The sequence below is a fragment of the Episyrphus balteatus genome, chromosome 4 (genome assembly GCF_945859705.1).
Source record: "Episyrphus balteatus chromosome 4, idEpiBalt1.1, whole genome shotgun sequence".
Taxonomy (NCBI): Eukaryota; Metazoa; Arthropoda; class Insecta; order Diptera; family Syrphidae; genus Episyrphus; species Episyrphus balteatus.
The window spans coordinates 12070739-12091977 of NC_079137.1; the positions used below are offsets into that span (position 1 = coordinate 12070739).

Below are 21239 nucleotides of genomic sequence, written 5' to 3' on the forward strand. Positions count from 1 at the left end.
GTCTTCATGTGTGTGTGAGTGTGGTATCAAAATGTCATCTCATAAGTTTGATCCAGAAAAAAAGAAAAAAAAAATAGACAAACAAATAATATGCATGACTGACGAGGAGAATCCTTTTTGATTGCAAAATCTGGGTTTCTAATAAACTGATTCTGTTTTTGTAAAAAAATTTAAATTTCATTAAAAAAATTATTAAATCCTTCCAAGGACTAAAAATAAAAACATAAAAACTCATTAACTCCACACACACAACAAGATTTAATCGCTCATTTAATTATTTTAATTTTAAAAATAAGGATTAAACAATAAACTCATTATCATACAAAATAATAATAATAATCTCCCAAGCAAAAAGAACAACACAAAAATAAAATGAGAGAATACATTTTCAGGTACATCATCTACTCTCGCTCGCTGTACGTATAATTGTGTGTAGGTATGTTGAGGTTTACATAATAAAATATTGATTTCACTTACCCATGCTGAAGGATAAAATTGCAGCTGCAAGGAACAAATGTACCAAGTGACAGTCCTGTAAATTCATGATGCTATTTTCTTTCTTTTTCATTTTCATATATATTTTTTTTCTCTCTCTTTTTTTATCTCTCCCTCTCTCGTTCTTTATTGTTTCCTTCTTTTGGGTGGATAAATTATGTCCACAATGAATTTTGTGTCCCTTCGTTCTTTTCTTTTTTTTTTGATTTTTTATTAGTTTTCCTTAAATTCTGATAATGGATTCAATATATCAGAAGTGGGATAACAAATATCCGGTCTTTTTTTCATTTAGAATCACTCAGGGGGGTACCTCTGTTATTTGTGGAAGTGTGTGTGTGTTTGATGAAGATTCCTCTCTCTCTGACTTGATTTTACCTTGTAAATCGAGTTGTTGATGGATATTCTCTTCCCTCTGTAAAAAAAGGAAATATTTATGTTCACTATGGTGTATGAGTAACATTTTTTTTTTTTTACTAAAAGTCAATAATTTTCATCAACTTGGCCTAATTTTTTTCATTTTTTTTTTTTTTTGTTCTCATTCCACATGTGGTTTGTGTATTTGGAATAATAATAATGATTGTCTCTTCAAGAGTCCTTAAATCTCAACACAAAAAAAAATGAAACACAATTTAAAAAAAAAAAATGAACCCAGGAGCAAGCAGAAGAGCAGTAAAATGTAAGTCATAAGTAAAAAATTCATACATCATGGCAGCAAGTATACGAGTTGGGTTTTTAGCTGTGGAAAGAAGAAAAGTATGCATCATAAATATTCTGCAGTTATCGTCGAACACACAAGCTCTATATGTAAGGGTTCTTGAAGACTTGTTGGGCTTTTTTTTTTGTAGTTTTTTGCTTCCAAACATACCTCTACTCGTCATGTTACATGTTATGAAGGAGAATTTCTTTTGTTGGACGCGAACTAGGACACGCTGACTTCGTCGTCGTTGTACACTTGACGTCGTCGTCGTTGGTCGGGAGTATCTTGAATTTAGGTATAGGTTATACCTGCCTATATGCACTGAGGTTAACTTACGTATGGATGGCAGAGAGATATAATATAGGGCAAGTTATTCATGCTGACAAGAAACTATGCCAGTTGCAGTGTTGCATGAAATTTTACTTTTTTTTATAAATTAGAAAGCACGCACTTTTTTTTTTTCTCTAAAATAGAAGTAAGAGAGAGAGAGTCTTGACGACTCTATACGTGGCAGGAGTTGGTTGTGGTTAAATGTAAGTATGGAAGAGACTTTTTCATTTATGTCAGTTTTTTTAGAATTGTGGGTAATTTTTTTTTTGAAATTTTTAAAACAGCGAGTGTTGATGAAAGTAGTTCACACTTTCAATGATTAATTCTTGGAAATATTTTCTCATTTTTTTTTTTTGTTTTTGTTCGTGTTTGTTCCTTTTTTTTTTGTGGAATGTTGAATGTGACATCAAAAATTCAAATAGAAAAAGAGGAAATATTTTTTAAATGAACAAAAACTAAAGAAGAAAGGGAAACAAATATTAGAATGTTTAGCAAAATGAAAAAAAAAAGCAAAACTAAAATGTAAACTAGGTTGGTAGTTTTTTTTTTCAGATTTAGAATTTGTTATTGAAATGTTTGTTCTAAATTCGCATGCATAATATTTTGGTTTATTTTTTTTCCATTGTTTGCTTTATAATTTAAATCATAAAAAGTTTTCTGTTAAATTCAATTGTGAATTTGAATTTTTTAAATCATTTTAGTAGAAAATTTGAATAGAGTATTAAAAAATAAGTAAAAAATAATGGTTTTATAGTTTGTTGGTCACTGAAGATCTTTTTAAAAAAAAAGAGATTTTGAAAGTTTATTGAATAAAGATCTTTAAAATACAGTTTTTTTTTTCATTAAGTTCAACATTTTTCAAAACATATAAATGCATTTGTAAATGGAATTTGAAGCTTTTAAAATCAAATCATTTTGTAAAACATGAACTTACAATCACAATTTAAATAAGACATCAAATGTTTAAAAAAATACTTTGGTAAAAAAAGGTGAATTTGATTTGCAAAAGGCTGAATTTAATTTCCAAATGCATTAATTTAGTTTTAAAAAATATTGAAGTATGAACTGTTAAAAGCTTTTGACTACATTGATTTATCTGATGATAATGCTCAAACATGGTTATGAAAGTACGGAAATTAATAAATACATAAAATTGACTTTTAGATATTACAAAAGCATTTTTTAATATTTTTTAAAACAAAATATAAGTTAGAAATCTGGCTTAGTTGAAAAATCAGTTGAGAACAAATTTAATTTGACAACTTTCCTATCAATATTAAAAAAATTTACTATTTTGGCGTTGTATTGTTGCCAACTGTGATTATGTGGGTACATGTAATGTAATGTAGGTACATGAAATAATACAAAATTAAAAACTTCAACAAAACTGAATATAGACTCCAGGATTTTCAAATTAAATAACTTCGATATCTGTTTTTATTTATATCGAAACGACGTTTTTTTCGCTTGATTTTGAAAGAGCCAAAATCTTTTAAACGAAAATTCTAAACAAGATCTATAAAATTCTAAGGTTGATCAAAAAATTCCAGGAAAAAAATTTCAAACGTTAAGGAAACTGAAAGTTTTGGAACAAATTTAAATGGTTATTAATTCTTGTGTATATAAAACAAAAAAGCAGTTCTGGTTTGCGAAGAAATAACAGAAAACAACACCCAAAAATAAAGAAACCGTTTTTAACTTCAGACAGAAAGTGAGTCTAGTAAAAAATAAACATTATTATTAGAAAAAGTTGAAAATAAGTACTACTTATTTTACTCCACCGTATAGTAGAGTAACTAAAGCAAAGCAAATTGGGAACCCAGCCGAACAGCTCTGATTTTGACAATTTTTTTTTCAAACGTAGGTAATTAAAATCACTTTAAAGTCTATATATTAAAAATTGCCGATGTTGCCGTATTGTTTTTTAAAATTAAAATTAATTTTTTTTTAAACAAAACCATTATTTTGTTTAAATTTCATAAAACAAATGATAGCAAAAGATTCTTTAGGTAATTTAAGGAAAAAAAAATAAAAGGGAGTAAGGGACAATCTTCCATAGTTTAAGCGATAAATGCAATTTTTTCAAAATCTGACTTCAAACACAAAAAAAAATATTTTGAAAACAACGACTACACCTAAAATATTTTTAAATACATTTTTATAAAGCTAGAAGCTCATTCTTATCTCTTAAATTTAAATTCACTAAATTTATTTAAGGGTTCTTGAAAAAATGGTCCTCAAACTCAGAATTAAAAAAAAAATGTTATTAAAAAAATTTTAAAATGACTTTTTTCCAAACTTTTTCTAATAAAATATGAATTTATTTTAAAAAAATTTTTGGCCATAAATATTATAAGTTGAATTTCGAAGCAGAAAAGTTAATATATATCAAACTTTTGAAAACAAAATTAAAATTTATTTCAATTTCAATGGGTTTTTCGATAAAAACTGAATTTTTCCATTGAAATAATTAATTTTCTCAAAGACTTTGGTAAATAAGAACTTTCAATTTTTGCTATTTAACTTTCAACAATAAGGGCTATTGAATAAATAAAAATAATTTTATATTCAAATGTGGAAAATAAAAAATAAGTTAAATTTTTTTCAAAGCTTCTATTTAAAAAAGTTCTTCGAAAATGAAATACTTTTTTATTTTTTTTTTTTTTTTTTCATAAACTGAAATACATATTGACATTTTCTTTTATAATTTCAAATCATCATAAATGTGGCCTAAAAAATTTGAAAATAAATGCATTTTATATTACGAAAATGTTTTAAAAACGACATGTTAAAATTTTTTCAATTAATTCAATTATTAATAAGAAAATTGCTTCTATCGCTTGAACGATGGAAGACTGTCCCTCACTTTCAAATATTTTTTTTTCCTTGAATTTCTTAGACAATCTTTTGGCATCAATTAATTTATGAAATTTAAGAAAAAATTTTGAAGAAAAAAATGTTTTCTTCACAAAAATCTTCAATTAAATTTAAAAAATAAAAATGGCAACACCGGCAATTTTCAATCTATAGACTTTAAAGTATTTTTAATTACCGACGTTTAAAAAAAAAGATTATCAAAATCTAAGCTGTTCGGCCGGCTTCCCTAATATTGCCAATTTTTGAGCTTTAGTTACTCCACTACGTAATTGCGTACAAAAAACATGCCAGACTTTTGAATCTGTACCCATAGATCATTGATGAAGTCAATGAATTTTTTAATATTAGAATTTCTTAAGTACCTACATACATTTTAAGAGATTGTTGGCTTTTTTGAACATTTAATTGAACACATATATGCGGTGCATCCCGCAAGGGTTAAAATTGAAAATTAAAATTTTTGTCCACTCATTAATTTTGCTGTCGTGTCTTACACATAAAGCATCCTATCAATTTACTTTTTGCATTTGAAGTAATAAAATATCTTGGTTACCCGGATCCTTTTGATAATTAAAGCATAGGCCTTATTACCCATCCATAGCACATTCCGGCCTACCGACAAGGTTTCATTAAATGTTTGATTTTGGTATACATATTTGTTATTTTTCAATAAAAATTGACCTTCAATTTTTGTCTTCAGATGTACAATATTTTTATTTTTTTTTTTTTTTTCAAGTCTCCCTTAGCTAGGCCTTATTACCCTTATTATCCGGATGTTTTTGGAAGTTTTTTTTTTTAATTTTCGTTCGTTATATTTGTATATATACATATATGAAATTGTAGGTATCTCAAATTAGTGAAATTCAAGTCAGAAAACAAACTTTCAAAGCTTAAATGAGCATTACAGTAAATTCAACTTTTCTTAGTTAAAAAAATTTCTAAAAAAAGTCTCAAAATAATTTCTCGTTAGCGTAATATAAACACCAACCCTCAAATATACACAAACAAAAAACACTAGAAAGCCCCATTACCTGCACCAGATTCTTTACAATTTCATAATAGCACTACTACCAATGTTTAATTTTCCATCTATAAAAAGCCTTCATTCATTTATAAACATTTATGTGTTTCTCAAAAGTCCTTATTTTACAAAATATTCTTCTTCATTTTTGAAGAAAAAAAGAAAAATGAAAAAAAAATCCCTAAAAAAAAGGACATGAAAACACTTCTTTTACATGCTTAGTCGAATACTAAATTATCCTTATACACACCATCATTTCACTACTACTCTTTTACTCTATTACTATCCCTTTTTAGGAATTAATTGCAACGTAGCATACTTGAAGGATACTCTCCATTGAAATCATCTCATGTCAAATTAGTTGCATGTTGTCTGTGTTCTGTGGTGTGTTAGAAATGTGGCAGGCATCAGGCATATTACATGTACCTATATATCACACTTTTATTCAAAAGAGATTGTAAAGTGTGTAGTAGCATAGCATACATCATATTATCAAAAAACATACACAAACATACACTAACATTGAACAGAGAAAAACGAAGTGAAAAAAAAGTTCTAAGAACCGCCCATTAAAATTAATTTAAAATTTGAAAAGAGCATCTCATTACGCTACAGTTTTATATTTATATCCTTTAGAATATGGCCTTTTCAACAAAAATTTTACCAACGAACGCGTATCCTCGTTGCTATTTTGGTTTGGTTGGTACCTATACTGCTGCTACTACTGCTGTTGATGTTGCACATAAAATACCAGCATACTCCTTCTCATCCTGTGCCTGTCCCTATTTGCAAGGAAAACTTTTAAGCGTTGATTATAATATACATAATAGTGTGTGTGTACTTGTGCCATGAGCAACTGCTTGAGTTTGCAACCAATCCCGATACCTTTTAGAAAACAACAGCGAAGAAAATGTCCTTTTTACTTACAATTTTCCATTCAAATTGATACAACTATGAAGAGATGAAAATTCTGGGAATTATTTTTTTTTTCTTTTTTAAAATTGTCAGTAATAATTTATGTCCTTATTGATAAGGAAGGATTTCAAGTAAATTGGAGGACTGTTCTGATTAAATCTGCTGCAATCTTATCTATTTCAAAAATCTTTGTAATTTTTCATTCAAAGCTTTTATCCACGATTTTTCAAAGAAAATTTTAGAATTTCCTGAAATTCCAGGATAGTAATTTCAAATGGAACGTTAAGAGTAAAGATTTAATATCAATTCAGTCGAATTCATTTGAAAATAAAAATGCACTTTTAACAATTTCGTGTGAATTTTCATTTTCATTGATTTGGCTGACATAAAAAAAATGTTAAAATCAATTAACACAAATTGAATCCTGCATTTGCTAAAAGTTAGAATTTTTAATGGATATTTCATTCGAAAAGAACCTTATCAATTTGTCATTCTTTGAATACAGGTTAATTTTCGGAAGAAATTTCCAGAAAACCGTGATGATTCTGGGATGAAATTGTTCATGATAAAATGATTGAGCAGAATGGATCGAAAAATGGAATTTTTTTTTTGTCTTGTTTTATTGAAAATTGTATTCGTATTTGTTTTTTTTTTTTTTTGTAAAAATTTTGTAAATGCAAAAAAAAACTTTTTTTTAATGACGAGAATATTCTGACTTCGGATTTGAGTTTACCATCCTTAAAACCTTCAGAAATGAATATCAAAATATAAATTTCTGTTCTTGTGAGTAAAAAAAGTTTTGGCCAAGAAATCATTGCAACCAAGCACCATAATGAATTCGTCAGTTTAAAGCTAAAGCAGTCTTCGACGTACAAAAGATATCAAATTCATCAAAATTAAAGAAATTTATATTTTTACAAATGTTATTTCAGATTTTTTTCAGTTCCATGAACCGAAAAAAAATGTAATTTTAACAACCATCTCCAAAAATTTTACATTTTTTCCTCAATAAATTTTTATACAGAAAATTAATATTAAGCAATTAATGAAAACGTTTTTCTATAAAACAAGACAAAAAAAAAAATCCATTCAATGATATACATTAGCCGAGAAAATCATTAAAACGCATTTTTCAAAATGGCGACTAAAAATGCCGTTTTTGGGACAAAAAAAAATATTTTTGTATGTTTTTCTCAATGTGCAATTATACCAAATATCAGCTACAAATCCTTTCCGAAAATTTTAGATGATTCCCCAATGCCTGTATTAAAACTTCATTCATTCACACTCATTGAGAGACGAAAATATTGTCAAGCCAGCTCTTCAAAAAAATAAAATATACACTTTTTCATTAATTTGGAATTGATATTATTTGTCGTATTTCGTATCAATCTTTCTGGCTCAATCGATTCCCGCTACTTTATTGCCTACTCCGAAAAAAAAAAAATCATGTGTGCAATTCACACGTGGTAGAAGTAAAACCTTAAAAAATCATTTTTCTTGCAAAAAAAAAAAAAAAAAATAGAAAAAATCTACCTATTTTTATTCTATCACCTTCAAATCCATGTTTTTTATATGACAACCTATATAAATTTTATATCATCTGAAAGCTTATTGTTTAAGCTCAAAATATATATATCGATCAGGTCAATGAGACATCTACAAAAAGAGCTAGAATTTTAACTCGATCAATCAAAAAAAGCGAAAAAAACACGTATTTTTGTCTTCTCACGCTATTAAATGCATTTTTTCCCTAACAACTTATACAAAATTTTATACCATCTGAAAGCTTATTGTCCAAGCTCAAAATATATATATCGATCAGGTCTATGAGACATCTACAAAAAGAGCTAGAATTTTTTAAACTCGATGAAATTTCATAAAAAAAGCAAAAAAAAACATTTATTTTTATGTTCTCATGCTATTAATTCAATTTTTTTGTTTGACAACCTATACAAAATTTTATACCATGTGAAAGCTTATTGTTTCACCTTGTATAATGATGTATAAATCTTATTTCAAAGATGTCTACAAGAGAAGTTAGAATTTTTTAAAGTCAACCATGTCGAATTTCCAGACTGAGATTACGGTACTTCCTACACTGGTAGCTGGTCATCGCCAACAGATCTCCACAAGTGTTTTGAGGTATGTTTCAATTTTTTCAATTTAAGATTGTGTAACTTGTAGAGCACGAACCGTTATGTGTGATATATCAAATAAAAGGTTATGTTATCAGCATGCGTATTAAAGTTAAATCAAATTTATATGTGCACTAGATCAAAAGATATAACGTGTGTTGGAAAAGAACATCTTTTTACCGTTATCTCCGAATTTTGAATATGAAATTAATTATAATTTATTTAATTACCTATCTACAGTACAAATTTCATTCATCTATCTATTGAAACAAAAAAGTTACAACAAGTTGAAGTCGTGTCGCGTTTTCGTTTCATCTTGTTTCAAATCACTACGATACTAAAGAAGTTTTCACTTCAAAAATTTTTTAAACTTTTTTCGGCAACTATTAAAAATTTATTTAATTCACGATATTTGTATCGCGAAAAAAAACTTTTTTGTATTTCTTTTTTTGATTTCGAAAACTCTTAAAAGTTTCGACTTTCTCATATGCCTTTACATTCAGTTAAAATGCGCTAGCAGTTTGGGGGAAAGGGTAAAGAACAAGAGGGATATCAACTCAATTCTGTATAAAACTTCCCTAAAATTTTTTTTTAAAGAAATCATCAATAAGAATGAATCTGACTTAAAAATTGATCCAATTTTTAAAGAAGTATGTTTTTTTTTTAAGACAACAAAAAAGTTAACACGATGCAAGAACTCTTATGTAAGCGTTTTACAAGTCTTATAGAAAGAATTATTTTCAATAAAATTAATAAATTTAAGAAATTTTTCCCATTCTGCATCTTAAATCATCATCATTTTGCCCTTTTGCTTTTTGTTGATTCCATATTCCTTTCAATGTTGCATATAAACCTAATTTAAAATTCTTAGAACTCATATAAAATTTCTTGCAAAAGCTTCCATTTTACACAAGTGTATCTTTTTTTTTCTAAAATACGAGTAAATATAAAAAAGGTAAATCACATTTCCCTTTTAAAATTGATTGGTTAAATCAATTTTCTTCATCTTCAACTTTCAAATTAGATTTACAAGATAAAAATGATAGAGACTAAGGACGACTTAACCCCATTCTACAAAAAAATGTTTCATTGAAAATCCTCTTTTTTTCCCAAAAAAAAAAGAAAATACCCTAATTTATCTCAAATAAGTGAATAGAGCTACCATCCAGAAACATGAAACATTTTTGTTTTTTGTTCAAGGACTTGCCTAAATTATTGAGTTACGCACATTCTCGCATTTTATTTGAAGAACACAAACTAACTGATTTGTATAAGAAAATTGCATTTTAGGAATTCCACAAAAAAAAAAAAAACCATACCACATTAACTATTTCATGTTATTAACTTACGATGGTATGTTTCTTGCCTTTGCCCATTGCCACATCTGACACCAATATGATTTATAAGGAATGTGCCATTAAGAAAATAGTATGGAGAATCCTTAGAGTCCTTTTTGGTCGTTTTTCGTTTTTGGCCCAAACCATCATACATTAGATTCTGAATATGTGCGTGGCACATATTCTCAGCAGCAAATTGCTTTGCGTAAATTTATCACCAAGACGACCTTCTCCTTTCACAAATCCGAAACCTAGTTAAAGAGCAGTGATAGTTGAAGTTGCGAGTCCCCATCATAAAGATAGAATTCAACTCAACTACAAGGCAGCAGCAGAAACAGCAGCACCTTAGCACCAACTGACACAGAAACTACATAAACTGAAAATTCCTACTTTTCGTCCTTTCATGTAGTTTGGCCATAGCAAGCAGGCATGGCATCCTTCAGATATATCTGAAATTGCTTCAAGGACCCATAAGCACAAAAATATTTTCACAGAAAACTATGTAATTTGTTAACTCCCCTGTCGAGGTATAATTCCCTCTGAATACCCACTCAATTCGTGTGCTTTTGTATAGGAAAACATTCGAAAAACGACGACGGTGACGGGATGGGGGTCAGTTATCCTGTCTTCAGGATTTATAGAACTCTATTACCGAGGATCAAGTTTGACGGTTTCTATTTTTGTATGAAAAATTCATGTTCTCTATCTCTCTCTCTCTCTCATCTTGATGATGGTTTCAGAGTTCATGGAATTCTCTGTATCTTTTATATAAATGTATATACGAATAGAGCATATATATGGTTGTATCTTTGGAAAACGGAATGATTAACATCCTCCATTATTATGGGCGCAAGTGTATGTTTTGGCAGTTGTGCTACTGCTACAAAGCGATGGTAGTTAGGTTGCCTTCAGGGCTCACATTATTATGTAACAACCAAAAACCAGAATATGTAATTCTTCTTTTTACTCTCAGCTGAATGTGATTTATGTCTTTTGAAGGGTGAGATTTGTTAAGACAGAAAGAGAGGTATTGGGAAAAAGAGGGAAAATTATCAAGGGAAAAACATTTTATTGCCATAAGCTAGTTCAGTGTGTTCAGTTTTTTGATACTGTGTTAATGTGTTCATAAAAGAGTCAAGATTAATTGCAAAACAAGCAACTTTTCTCTTTTATCATTATACTCTTGTAAGTTTTTGGTATACAACAAAATCAATCTAAAGGGTTTCATTTTGTATTTTAATGACTCAATTTTAGGTATACTCTGTGTTTTACTGCGGGCGGGTAATCCTATAAAATTACATTATTAACCAATTATTTTGAGACATAAAATATTTATGTGGTTGGTTGTTTTTTGATAGATTTTTGAGAATTAAGGATTTGTAAATGTTATTATCAAAATTTGACACATTTTTGAAGATTTAGTGAGGTTATATTAAATTTAAGTTCTGAGAGCTTAGTCACAGCAAGTTGCGGCAGCAGTCTTCTGACTTTTGGTCTTATTATCAAGTTTTAAATGCATCGTCCAATTTATTTTTTTTTTTTTTTTTTTTTTTTTTTTTTTTTATTCCCACGCCTCTTTCCCCCCCAGATACCGCACGCGCTGGGGTCCATTTTCACCGAGTACGAAGTCATTTGCGGATGATTATCGTATCGGCACTTTTTAGTGTTTTTTTAAGGTAAAAACAAATTAAAAAGAACTAAATAAGTAAAGAGAATGGTGATACGAATATCAAAGGAAGGTCAAAGATTGGGACAAGCATTTATTATATCTGTGCAAAATAAAAAAAATTTAAAATGAACAAAAAAATAAATTTAATATTTCATGTTTAATTTTCAGAAAGTGTCAAAATTTTAAAACAAAAATGTTTTAATAGTCAAGAGTGTTGATAAAAAAATAATTCAATATACATATGTACATACAATTAGGTATAAAGACATTAAATGAGAAAAGAATCAGTAAACATTGAACATAAATACAAAAAAAAAAGTTTATGAGCGTGGTACACTGGTTTTTAGTATTTTTTTCAGACTAGTTTTATTAATATTAAAATCAAACAGATTAGTATTCAAATTTACAAGCTTACACATGCGAGTTAAGGGCACATGCATACCATAATTAGTACGGTGTTGGGGTAATTTTATTAAATCTAAGCTACGAAAGTTATAAGCACCTCTCCGGTAGTTAAAATTAATAGAATTAAGCAGATCCGGGCCATCAATTACACCCGTTATAAGTTGATGAATAAATACAAGGTCGTTATTTACTCTCCTTTGAGACAAGGTTTGGATCTGCAGTAGGTTGATTCGATGCTCATAGGAAGGAAGGTTAAAAGGGTCCGTCCATGGTAAGCCTTTTAAGGCAAAACGAATAAAATTACGTTGGACTGATTCTATTCTTTCTATATGGATGCTGTAAAAAGGTGTCCAAACTTGAGATGCGTATTCTAAGTGGGGGCGAACTAAGCAGTTGTAAAGAGCTAATGTAACGTAAGGGTCCCTAAACTCTTTCGACCAACGCTTGACAAAACCTAACATAGAATTGGCCTTGTTTACAATCAGGTTTATGTGCTCTGAGAAATCGAGGTTGGAGTTAAAGTTAACACCAAGGTCTTTAAAGCTATGCACACGGAGTAAAGTGTGATGCGATATCTTATAATCGTACAGACTAGGAGTTTTTTTCTTTGAAAAGGTCATCGTCTGACACTTAGTCGGGTTGAGATTTAAACCGTTCCTTGTACACCAAATAGCAAATCTATCAAGATCATCTTGCAAGGATATGCGGTCATTCACAGAGCTAATGCTTTTGTAAATTTTCATATCATCTGCGAAAATAAGAATTTCACTCTTACGTAAACATAACGGTACGTCATTAATAGCTAAAATAAAAAGAAGAGGTCCCAGGTGACTACCTTGCGGGACGCCCGATTTGGCAATGAACGATTTTGAGAAGGTCCCTCTGAATTTCACCTGATATGATCTATTTTTAAGGTAAGAAGAAATCCAAGTGATAAAACTTATAGGAAAACCAAACATTTTTAATTTAAACTTTATGATGTCATGAGAAAGTTGATCAAAAGCCTTAGAATAGTCTGTATAAATGCAGTCGAGTTCCTGTCCACTTTCTAAAGCGAAGGAGCAATTTTGCAAAAATGAAAGTAGATTCGTAACCGTTGATCTTTTTTGCATGAAACCATGTTGTTGATTACAAATAATATTTTTACAGTAGAACGTTAAACTATCACAAATAACTTGCTCAAAAAGCTTTGGAATACATGAAAGTTTAGATATTGGCCTATAGTTAGTTATGTGGGCTTTATCTCCCTTTTTAAAAACAGGAGTAATATATGCGCTTTTCCATATGTTTGGAAATATACCCGATTTAAGAGATAATACGAAAATGTGTTGAAGAGGGAGAGCTAAAACGGATCTACAGTTTTTCAAAACTATCGGAGGAATTCCATCAGGTCCCAGAGAGCAATCATCATGAAGAAGTGAAAGACAGTGTGAGATCTTATCGAGCTCAACTGGAATACTGTTAAATGTAACTTGGGGGTAATCACGTAAATAATGGAAGTAATCTATATCTATATCGATGGGGGTATCAATAAAAGATTGACTAAAGTTATTTGCAAACGCGTCAGAGATCTCAATAGTACTTTTTAAGATATTATTGTTATAATTAAAGTTGACTGGATAGCCGTCAGACTTTTTTTTTGAATTGACGAATTTCCAAAAACTTTTAGGGTCTTGTTTGATAGAAATCTCCATCGACTCAAGATATTCTGCATAAATACTATTAGAGAGAGTCTTAAACTCATCAAAAAGAGAGATGTATAAATCATGATTTTCCGGGGACATATTTTTCAAATAATTTTTCCATGCTTTATTTCTTTTGTTTCGGAGAGTTTTAAGTTCTTTGGTAAGTAATTTAAGGAAGTATTTTGAAAGTAAAAAGACTTTCAAATACCTAGGTACAGATGTGAAATTGTTTCAGTGCGAGAAGTAAATTTAATGAAATTTTATGGAAGATTACTGGAAAATTTCCTCGTTTCAAGTGATGCAAATCGACTAAAAGAAGCTTAAATAAATATAGCACAATTTTCTATTTCAGTAACAGAAAAGCCACCAAGTCACCAACACACAAAAAGAATCCGAAAAAAAGCCCGAACTTTTTTCAGTTATTGGCTCATAATTTCTAAAAATTGAAAGAAACGAAGAAACAGAAGTTAATTTTTATGTCTTTTTTTGTTTTCTGTTCAAATAAATATTTTTGCATCATATCTCATCGATGAGCATACAAATTGATTTTAAGGGTTAGTCAATATGGTTGCCACCAAACAAGCGGATTCCACATTAAATTCAGCGGATTTCTGCATGGTTTTTGGCAAGACGACTTCCGTCGTAAATTAAGCGGACAAAACTTCTAAATTTCTTCAATGCGCAAAATTAAACGAAATCTATTATCATATTTTTATTTCTAATCATTTTAATTAAAATAAACCTTTGGTTTAAAAAAAACCTTTTTAGAATTTTATTCAAAGCACTGTATTGAATAATTTATTGACTAGCCCTGTTTTTTATCTGTAATTTGTTCCAATTGAATCCTTTATTTTCAAAATATTTATGATAAGTCCATTTTAATCATTTTTTGTTTAACAAAAAATAAGGATAATTTTATTTATTCTTATGAATTCAAATTTTAGTAAATACATAGATACTTTTATTAAGATAATATTTGCATTTTAAGTAATAATTTTTGACGTGATAACGTCTTAAAAATCGATGAACCATGGCAGCCACCACAAAAAAGTGACGCCATTTTCTCCCGTTCCACTCTCGCACTTTTGCAGTGCGGCAAAAATTTCAATTCAAAATTAAAAATAAACTATTAGAGATACAAAAATCTTCTATAGCTTATTTGAAAGATAATAACCTACCTAAGGCTAAATCTAAATGAAGGATTTTTAAAAATTCCGTCATTTAATAGGGTAAACAGGGGTAAAACGGAAAGATAAAATTTGGAATAAAATCTAAACGCAAAGTTGTAGAGAGTTGTTTTTTTCTGCTTTAGATAAATGAGACTAATTTAAGAATAACTGCAAAATGATGATTTTGGGTAGGGAAATTTTTTTTTGACAATTCTAAAGGTGCCAGGTGAAAGATGAGAGAACAAAAAAATTAGGTGTGTGATACGGATTTTTTTATAACACTATGCGTTTCGAAGTATGAATTTTTGAAAAACACCTTGTTTTTAAGGGATATTTTTTGATTTTTAGCTTTTTTTGGAGCATTCAAAAAATCTCAAACTTGTAGCACATGTAGGTTTTGGCCTTATGCATACATGTGCAAAAAATTGTTTAGTAAGTTTTGACTGAATAACGGAAGAAACAAGTTTTTAAAAAACACGTTTTTTTTATCGTTTTTAACCGATTTTCATGGTTTTTATTTGTATCTTTTTTTCTTTAATAAATACAGGAATAAAAAATCTGGAGTAATGAAAGACCATGACCACTACTAAATGTGTGCGAAGTTTCATTAATTTTCGTAAGCACAATTTTGAGATAACGGTAAAATAGAATTTTAGAATTCAACAGGTTATAACTTTTGACCAAGAGTAGATAGAAATTTTAATAAACTTTGATGAGCATCCTGATACAATTACCTTTCATTTGGTATATCACACATTACGGTAGACTAACTACAAGCTACACAATGTTAAATCAAGAAACTTGCGAAAAAACTCAAACTTCTCTTGTAGGCATCTTTGAAATGAGATTGATACGTCATATGAAAGGTGAAATAATAAGTTTTCAGAAGGTATAAAATTTTTAATAGGTTGTTAGGAAAAAAAAAATGGAATTAATGATGAAAATGATTGTTTTCAAATAAATTATTTTTATACTTTTTGTGCATTGTAAAAATTTAAAAATGGTTTTATTCTTAAGAAAAAATACTTGGCTTTTAAATTCCATAATTTTTTTGTAAGCTTTTAAAATAAAAAAATTAATATAATGAGAAAATAAAAAGGTATTTTTTTTTAACTTTTTCTTGTAAATTATAATTGTTTGAAATAAGTAAACGCTTCAATTGACTCATTTTAAACAAAAGCACATAACCTGTTTTCTGACGACGTTATCACGTAAAATCATCGTCCGTAAACCGACTTTACACTTTTACAGACAACCTCTTTTTTTTTTAAATAAGCGATTCAATTGTGAAAATGACATTCTAGGAAAGAGCGTTTAAGGAAAACTTCATGACAAAAAAGTGGTTGTCCGGAAAGCAAGTTTACATACGATAATTTTACGTGATAACGTCAAAAGAAAATAAGAAATAATAAAAAAAAAGAAATGATATAAAAATTATATTATTTATAAAATAATAATACCATCTCATAGTACAGTACTTAAACAAAAGATTAAGACTTTACATATCGTCGGCTTAACGTCAAAACAGCAAATCTGTATTTTTGGACATTTTCACTTTAATGCGTCATTTTACTTGCATCGATCCCAATCCTCCATCTTTTGACTAAAAGCCTAAATTTATCATTTTCCGATGCACGAGTTCCAAAAGATTGCATTAGTTTCCAAAACTTTGAAGTCGTTTTTTTTTTTCAAAACTACAAATTTGCAGATTCGTGGTATTTTGAAGCCATTCATACATTCAAAAAAGCTAAAACAAAATTATCTAAGTTTTTTTTTTCCTTTTATCATTGTGAATTTTGTCTTATGAAAAGATTGCAAAAAAATAATATCATCTTAAAAAATTATGTACATATATTATTTCAAAAGAAATAAACTATATTCAAGTCTATAATATATACATATTATGTTCTGTAAAAAGTAAAATAATGATTTTTTTCAAATCACTAATTTTTCATGGAAAAAGCAAAGAAAAAATTAAGTTTTTTTTCTTCGCACTACATTTGGTTAGTATTTTTACGTGACAACCCACTACAAATTATATTGACTATCTGAAAGTTTATTTTATTAGCTAAAAATATTCACCTTAATCATGTCTGTACTAAATTTACAAAAAGAGCTGGAATTCTTTTAATACAATCAATTAAAAAAAAAAATAAATAAAAATAACTTTTTTCCCTTCCATCACACTCGCAATCGAAAACTTAACACTAGCGTTCAAGCTTAATTTTATATGTAGGTAGTACTTGCAATCAGTTTATTTTCACTACAATAGAAATTGGAAACACTTGAAGGAATTTTAAAATCAAGTAATCGTTTATTATTTAAAATTTGTTTTTTTTGCTTTCTATGCTTTATAAGTCAATTTTTGAATAAAAATAGTTTGTTTCAATTTATTTAAAAAAAAATATCAAATAGATTTTTCTATTAAATTCTATTATTTTTAATTTATAAATTGGTACTTATTCGTGACGGGGAGACATCATCTAGCTTTAAGCTTCCTAGAGCTGAAGTCTTCTAGGCAAATTTAACATTAAATTTTATTGAAGAAAAAAGGACTCGAAGTACGATTGGAGCAATTCAAATCGACCAAATTTAGTGTGTTTTTTTTTTTTTGTTGAAAAAAAACTGAGGTATGTATGTATGTATAATTCTAAAATCAAAAAAATAAATGTTTCTTAATATTATTTTTTTATTTTAACTTTTTAACTATTTGGTTACAAAATCCATTAAAAACGGCTATATTTTTGTCAGAATAATTTTTCCATTTTCCATGGCTATACTCAAAATCGTTTAAAAAAGTATATGTATCTCTGGCTTTCAGGAAGTTAAACTTCAATGTTTTAGAAAGAAACCTCATCAAACTGACAAACAAAAATGTCAAAATTCTTTAAAATTCAATGACCTACCTCTAGATAAAAAGTCGTGAGAATGGTGGATGGAAGTTGTTAGTGTCTTGTTTTTTTAACTAATACAAACATCGTATGGCCGAATACACACTCACGAATAAAATATAAAAAAGGACGAAGACAAAAAAATATAAAAAAAGTCAAGGAAATGAAGATGAAGGAAGTTCTACATAAAAAAAAATGTTAAATATGCAAAATTCATTCATTGTGTGGTAGGTTTATTCATTTTTTTCTTCTTCTCGTTCCATTTTCTATGGATTTTTCGTTCCTTCAATTTTATATTTTTTTTTTATTATTTTGAAATCCTTGTCTTTTCTCTTGTAGTTTTTTCACGTGGTGTATGTTTGTGTGTGTTGGTGTGTTTTTTTTTTTTTTTGTGATGTTGAACAATTCGTAATCTGTGTTTTTTGGAAGAAGAGGGCCAAAAAATTAATAAGAAGAAAAGTTTTATTTGCACTGTGGGGTGCTTGTCGTTTGATATTTTTGTCATCTTTTTTTTCTCTCTTTTTATTTTTTTCTTGGTTTTTGAAGGAATATCATTTACATACCTATGGCATTAGTTTTGATAGAGGGGGAAAGGTAACCTTATTTCAAATTGAATTCGGTTGAGACGTGATAACACTGTTTTATACTTAACAAGCTTTTTTTCTCGATTTTTATTTTTCTGAATAAATTTTTGAAGAATTTTTTTTAAATATTTTTAATATTTTTTGAATGAAACTTTAATAAAAGAAGACATTTTTTTCTCTTTCAAAAAAAAAGTGGGGAGTAATAATGGTGGTTTTGTCATTTTGGTATTTCTCAAATTCCACAAACAGAAAAAAAAAATATCAATCGATACAAAATTCCTTATGCTCGTCCTTAAAGTGAATAAAAAAGATACCGGATACCAAAATAATTTAATGAATTCACTTTCACAGGATGGATTCAAATTTTTTTTTTCTTTGTGGATATCTTTTTTTAAAGTTTTATTATTGATTTCCACTTTTGAGTAAGGGTCATTGAGAAATAAAAGAAGTAAAAAACCCAGAAAAAGCTAAAAACAAAAGCTTTATAAAATGAAAAAAAAAAGAAAAATAAAAATCGATTTTTCCCTAATTGACTTAAACAATACTCAAATTGAATTGTTTTACTTTTGTGAAAAGGGTTCTTTAGCAATCCTTTAAATTGCTTCCAAATGACTTTTTGAAAGGTTTTTTTACTTTTTTTCTGGGAATTATTCCTTTCTTGTGTTTATGTCAGAATGAAAAGGGACCAATTTTACAGTTAATGCCGAATTAGAGAGAAATTTTGAATGAATTTTACGGATATATTTACAAAAGGTAGACTTTTATAAACTTGAAACTTGTTTGAACTTAAAAAAGAAAATAATTATCGGAGGATTATGAAACAAACATTTAGTAATAATAAGAAGGTAAGTTTATTTTTTGAAAGTTTTCCTGGAAAATTATCCCAATTAGGGATAATTTTCCATTTTGTCACAGGGTTAATCTTTTAGTCCTGAAGCAAATCTTATTATCTTTTACAAAACTTACATAATTCTGGTATCCTAAAGATTTTTCATATATTTCAGTTTGATTATTTTGACGCGACCAACTTAGCTTCGAGAGCTCAAATAAGACTCAACACCATTTACCGCCATAAAAAAGAGTAAATTCTTTTACCTATATTTTGTCTGTGAAGTTATAATTCACATTATCTTATAACTTAAATATTCAAGTAGATATTAAATTTTGTTATGTATTAAACTTGGGTTATAATTGAATCTTCTCAAAAAGTTTCATTCTATTTCGTCACCTTATAACTAAAAAATCTATTGTTAACAAATATTATTTTTTATTTCAATCAATCTTCTGCTAAAAAAAAACTATTTTCTTTATTTTTCAGATATCGAACGAAAAATATCTTCTCTGGGTGAGTACCAAAAACTAATATCTATTAAAACTTTATATTTATTGAATATTATTTAAGAAAATATTTAAACTTCTTAAAATTTAATAATTCTTTATTTTTTTTTTTTAATATTATATGAAACTTTTTAAATCAATAAATTTTCATATAGAAATAAATTGATTCCACGTAAGATCTTCAAAAATAAAATAAAACAATTTAAAATTAGGTTTTTAAATTCTACAAAATATTTCTCTCGAAATTAAAAGTAACAATAATTTAGTTTTTTCGTTATTTTCTTGCTAAGTGGGTAAGTGCCTCACCCTTAGAGCATTTACTTGAGTTTAATTCCATATAAATAAAGTTTGTTCTTTTCAAAATAAGTTAAACAATATTTTGCATTCTAAAAACAAAGATAAAGTACTTATAGAAAAACCATCTCTTCACTTCAATTGTATTTCGGTTGTTAGTAGGTATGCAGAAAACAAAAATATTATATTTGAAAACTTTTTATAAGGAATTGCAATTTCTGATTCGTAGAAAAAACAATTATAATTTTTTCAACTTATTTTAAAAAGTGTTTCTTTAAAAAAAATATTTGAGCATTAAAAACCATCTCTGATTTTATTTGAAAATTAATATATTTTTAAACAATTCACTTTTTCAAATAGAACGACAGATATTTGTTTGTATTAGCTTACTGAATTTTTCTTTTAATATGTCGAATCCAAGTTTAGGGTATTTGTTGAGAATAAAATCAACCAACAGTTCAGCTCCGTAAAAGCTAAACAGGACCTTAACGACCTTATACAAGCAAAACTAATGGTTGGATAGTAAAAACGGTGATGATTTTCTACGCAATATTTGTCGTCATTTAAAAACTGCCCAACATTTGAAATCAAGTAGGTACCTAGAAAAAAACTAGACATTTTTACTTGCGATATAGGTACTATACATCAAGTTATGCATTCGTACAAAAAAAAAAAGTTGAGATAACATTTTTCCATGAAATTACGATGGTAGACAATGCCAAAAAAGTGGGTCCCGGAAGTCCGTCTGTCTGTCTGTCTGTCTGTCTGTCTGTCTGTCTTTCTGTCTGTCTGTCTGTCTGTCTGTCTGTCTGTCTGTCAGTCTGTCTGTCAGTCTGTCTGTCTGTCTGTCTGTCTGTCTGTCTGTATAAGGAGCTACAGCCTAAACGGATGGACCGATTAATGTCAAACTTGGTATGTAGCGTTATTTGGCGACTCTCCAGAGGGATTTTTGGAATTAATTTTTTGGACCAAAAATAACGGTACTTGTCATATACCGATTTTAGTAAAATTGAAATATCTCGAAAACGGCTCTAACGATTTTGTTTAAAAAAATTAAAATGTTAGTTTTAAGCTAAGGTCTACCTTTCAATGAAAAAAATTTTTTTTGAGAATCATTATTAACGGTACCTGCCATAGAACCGTTTTTTTCAAATCCGATTATCTTTGAAACTGCTAAGATTTTGAAAAAAATTATTTTTGGATTTTTTAAAAAATTTGAAAATTTTTTTTTTTTTTAAATCAAATTTTCGAAAACGGGACATTGAATTTTTTTGAAATTTTGTTTTTAGATGTTGATTAGTGATTTCTAAAGAATGGCATACCAATTTTATTTTAAAACTTTTTCTACAAAAAATTATTTATAAAAAATTAGTTTTTTAAAAAACGGCTCTAAC

The 21239-nt window shown here is 28.1% G+C and overlaps 1 protein-coding gene across 1 annotated transcript in view; it reads right to left on the reverse strand.

Moving 5' to 3' along the window:
- The window catches only part of LOC129918348 (zwei Ig domain protein zig-8-like), a 45819-nt gene that overhangs the window by 19888 nt on the left and 4692 nt on the right, over window positions 1–21239 (reverse strand). The window contains exon 2 of the mRNA XM_055998821.1: window positions 478–907. Coding sequence (XP_055854796.1) covers window positions 478–574 — 97 coding nt within the window. The 5' untranslated portion in view covers window positions 575–907. The remainder of the gene's footprint in view (window positions 1–477; window positions 908–21239) is intronic.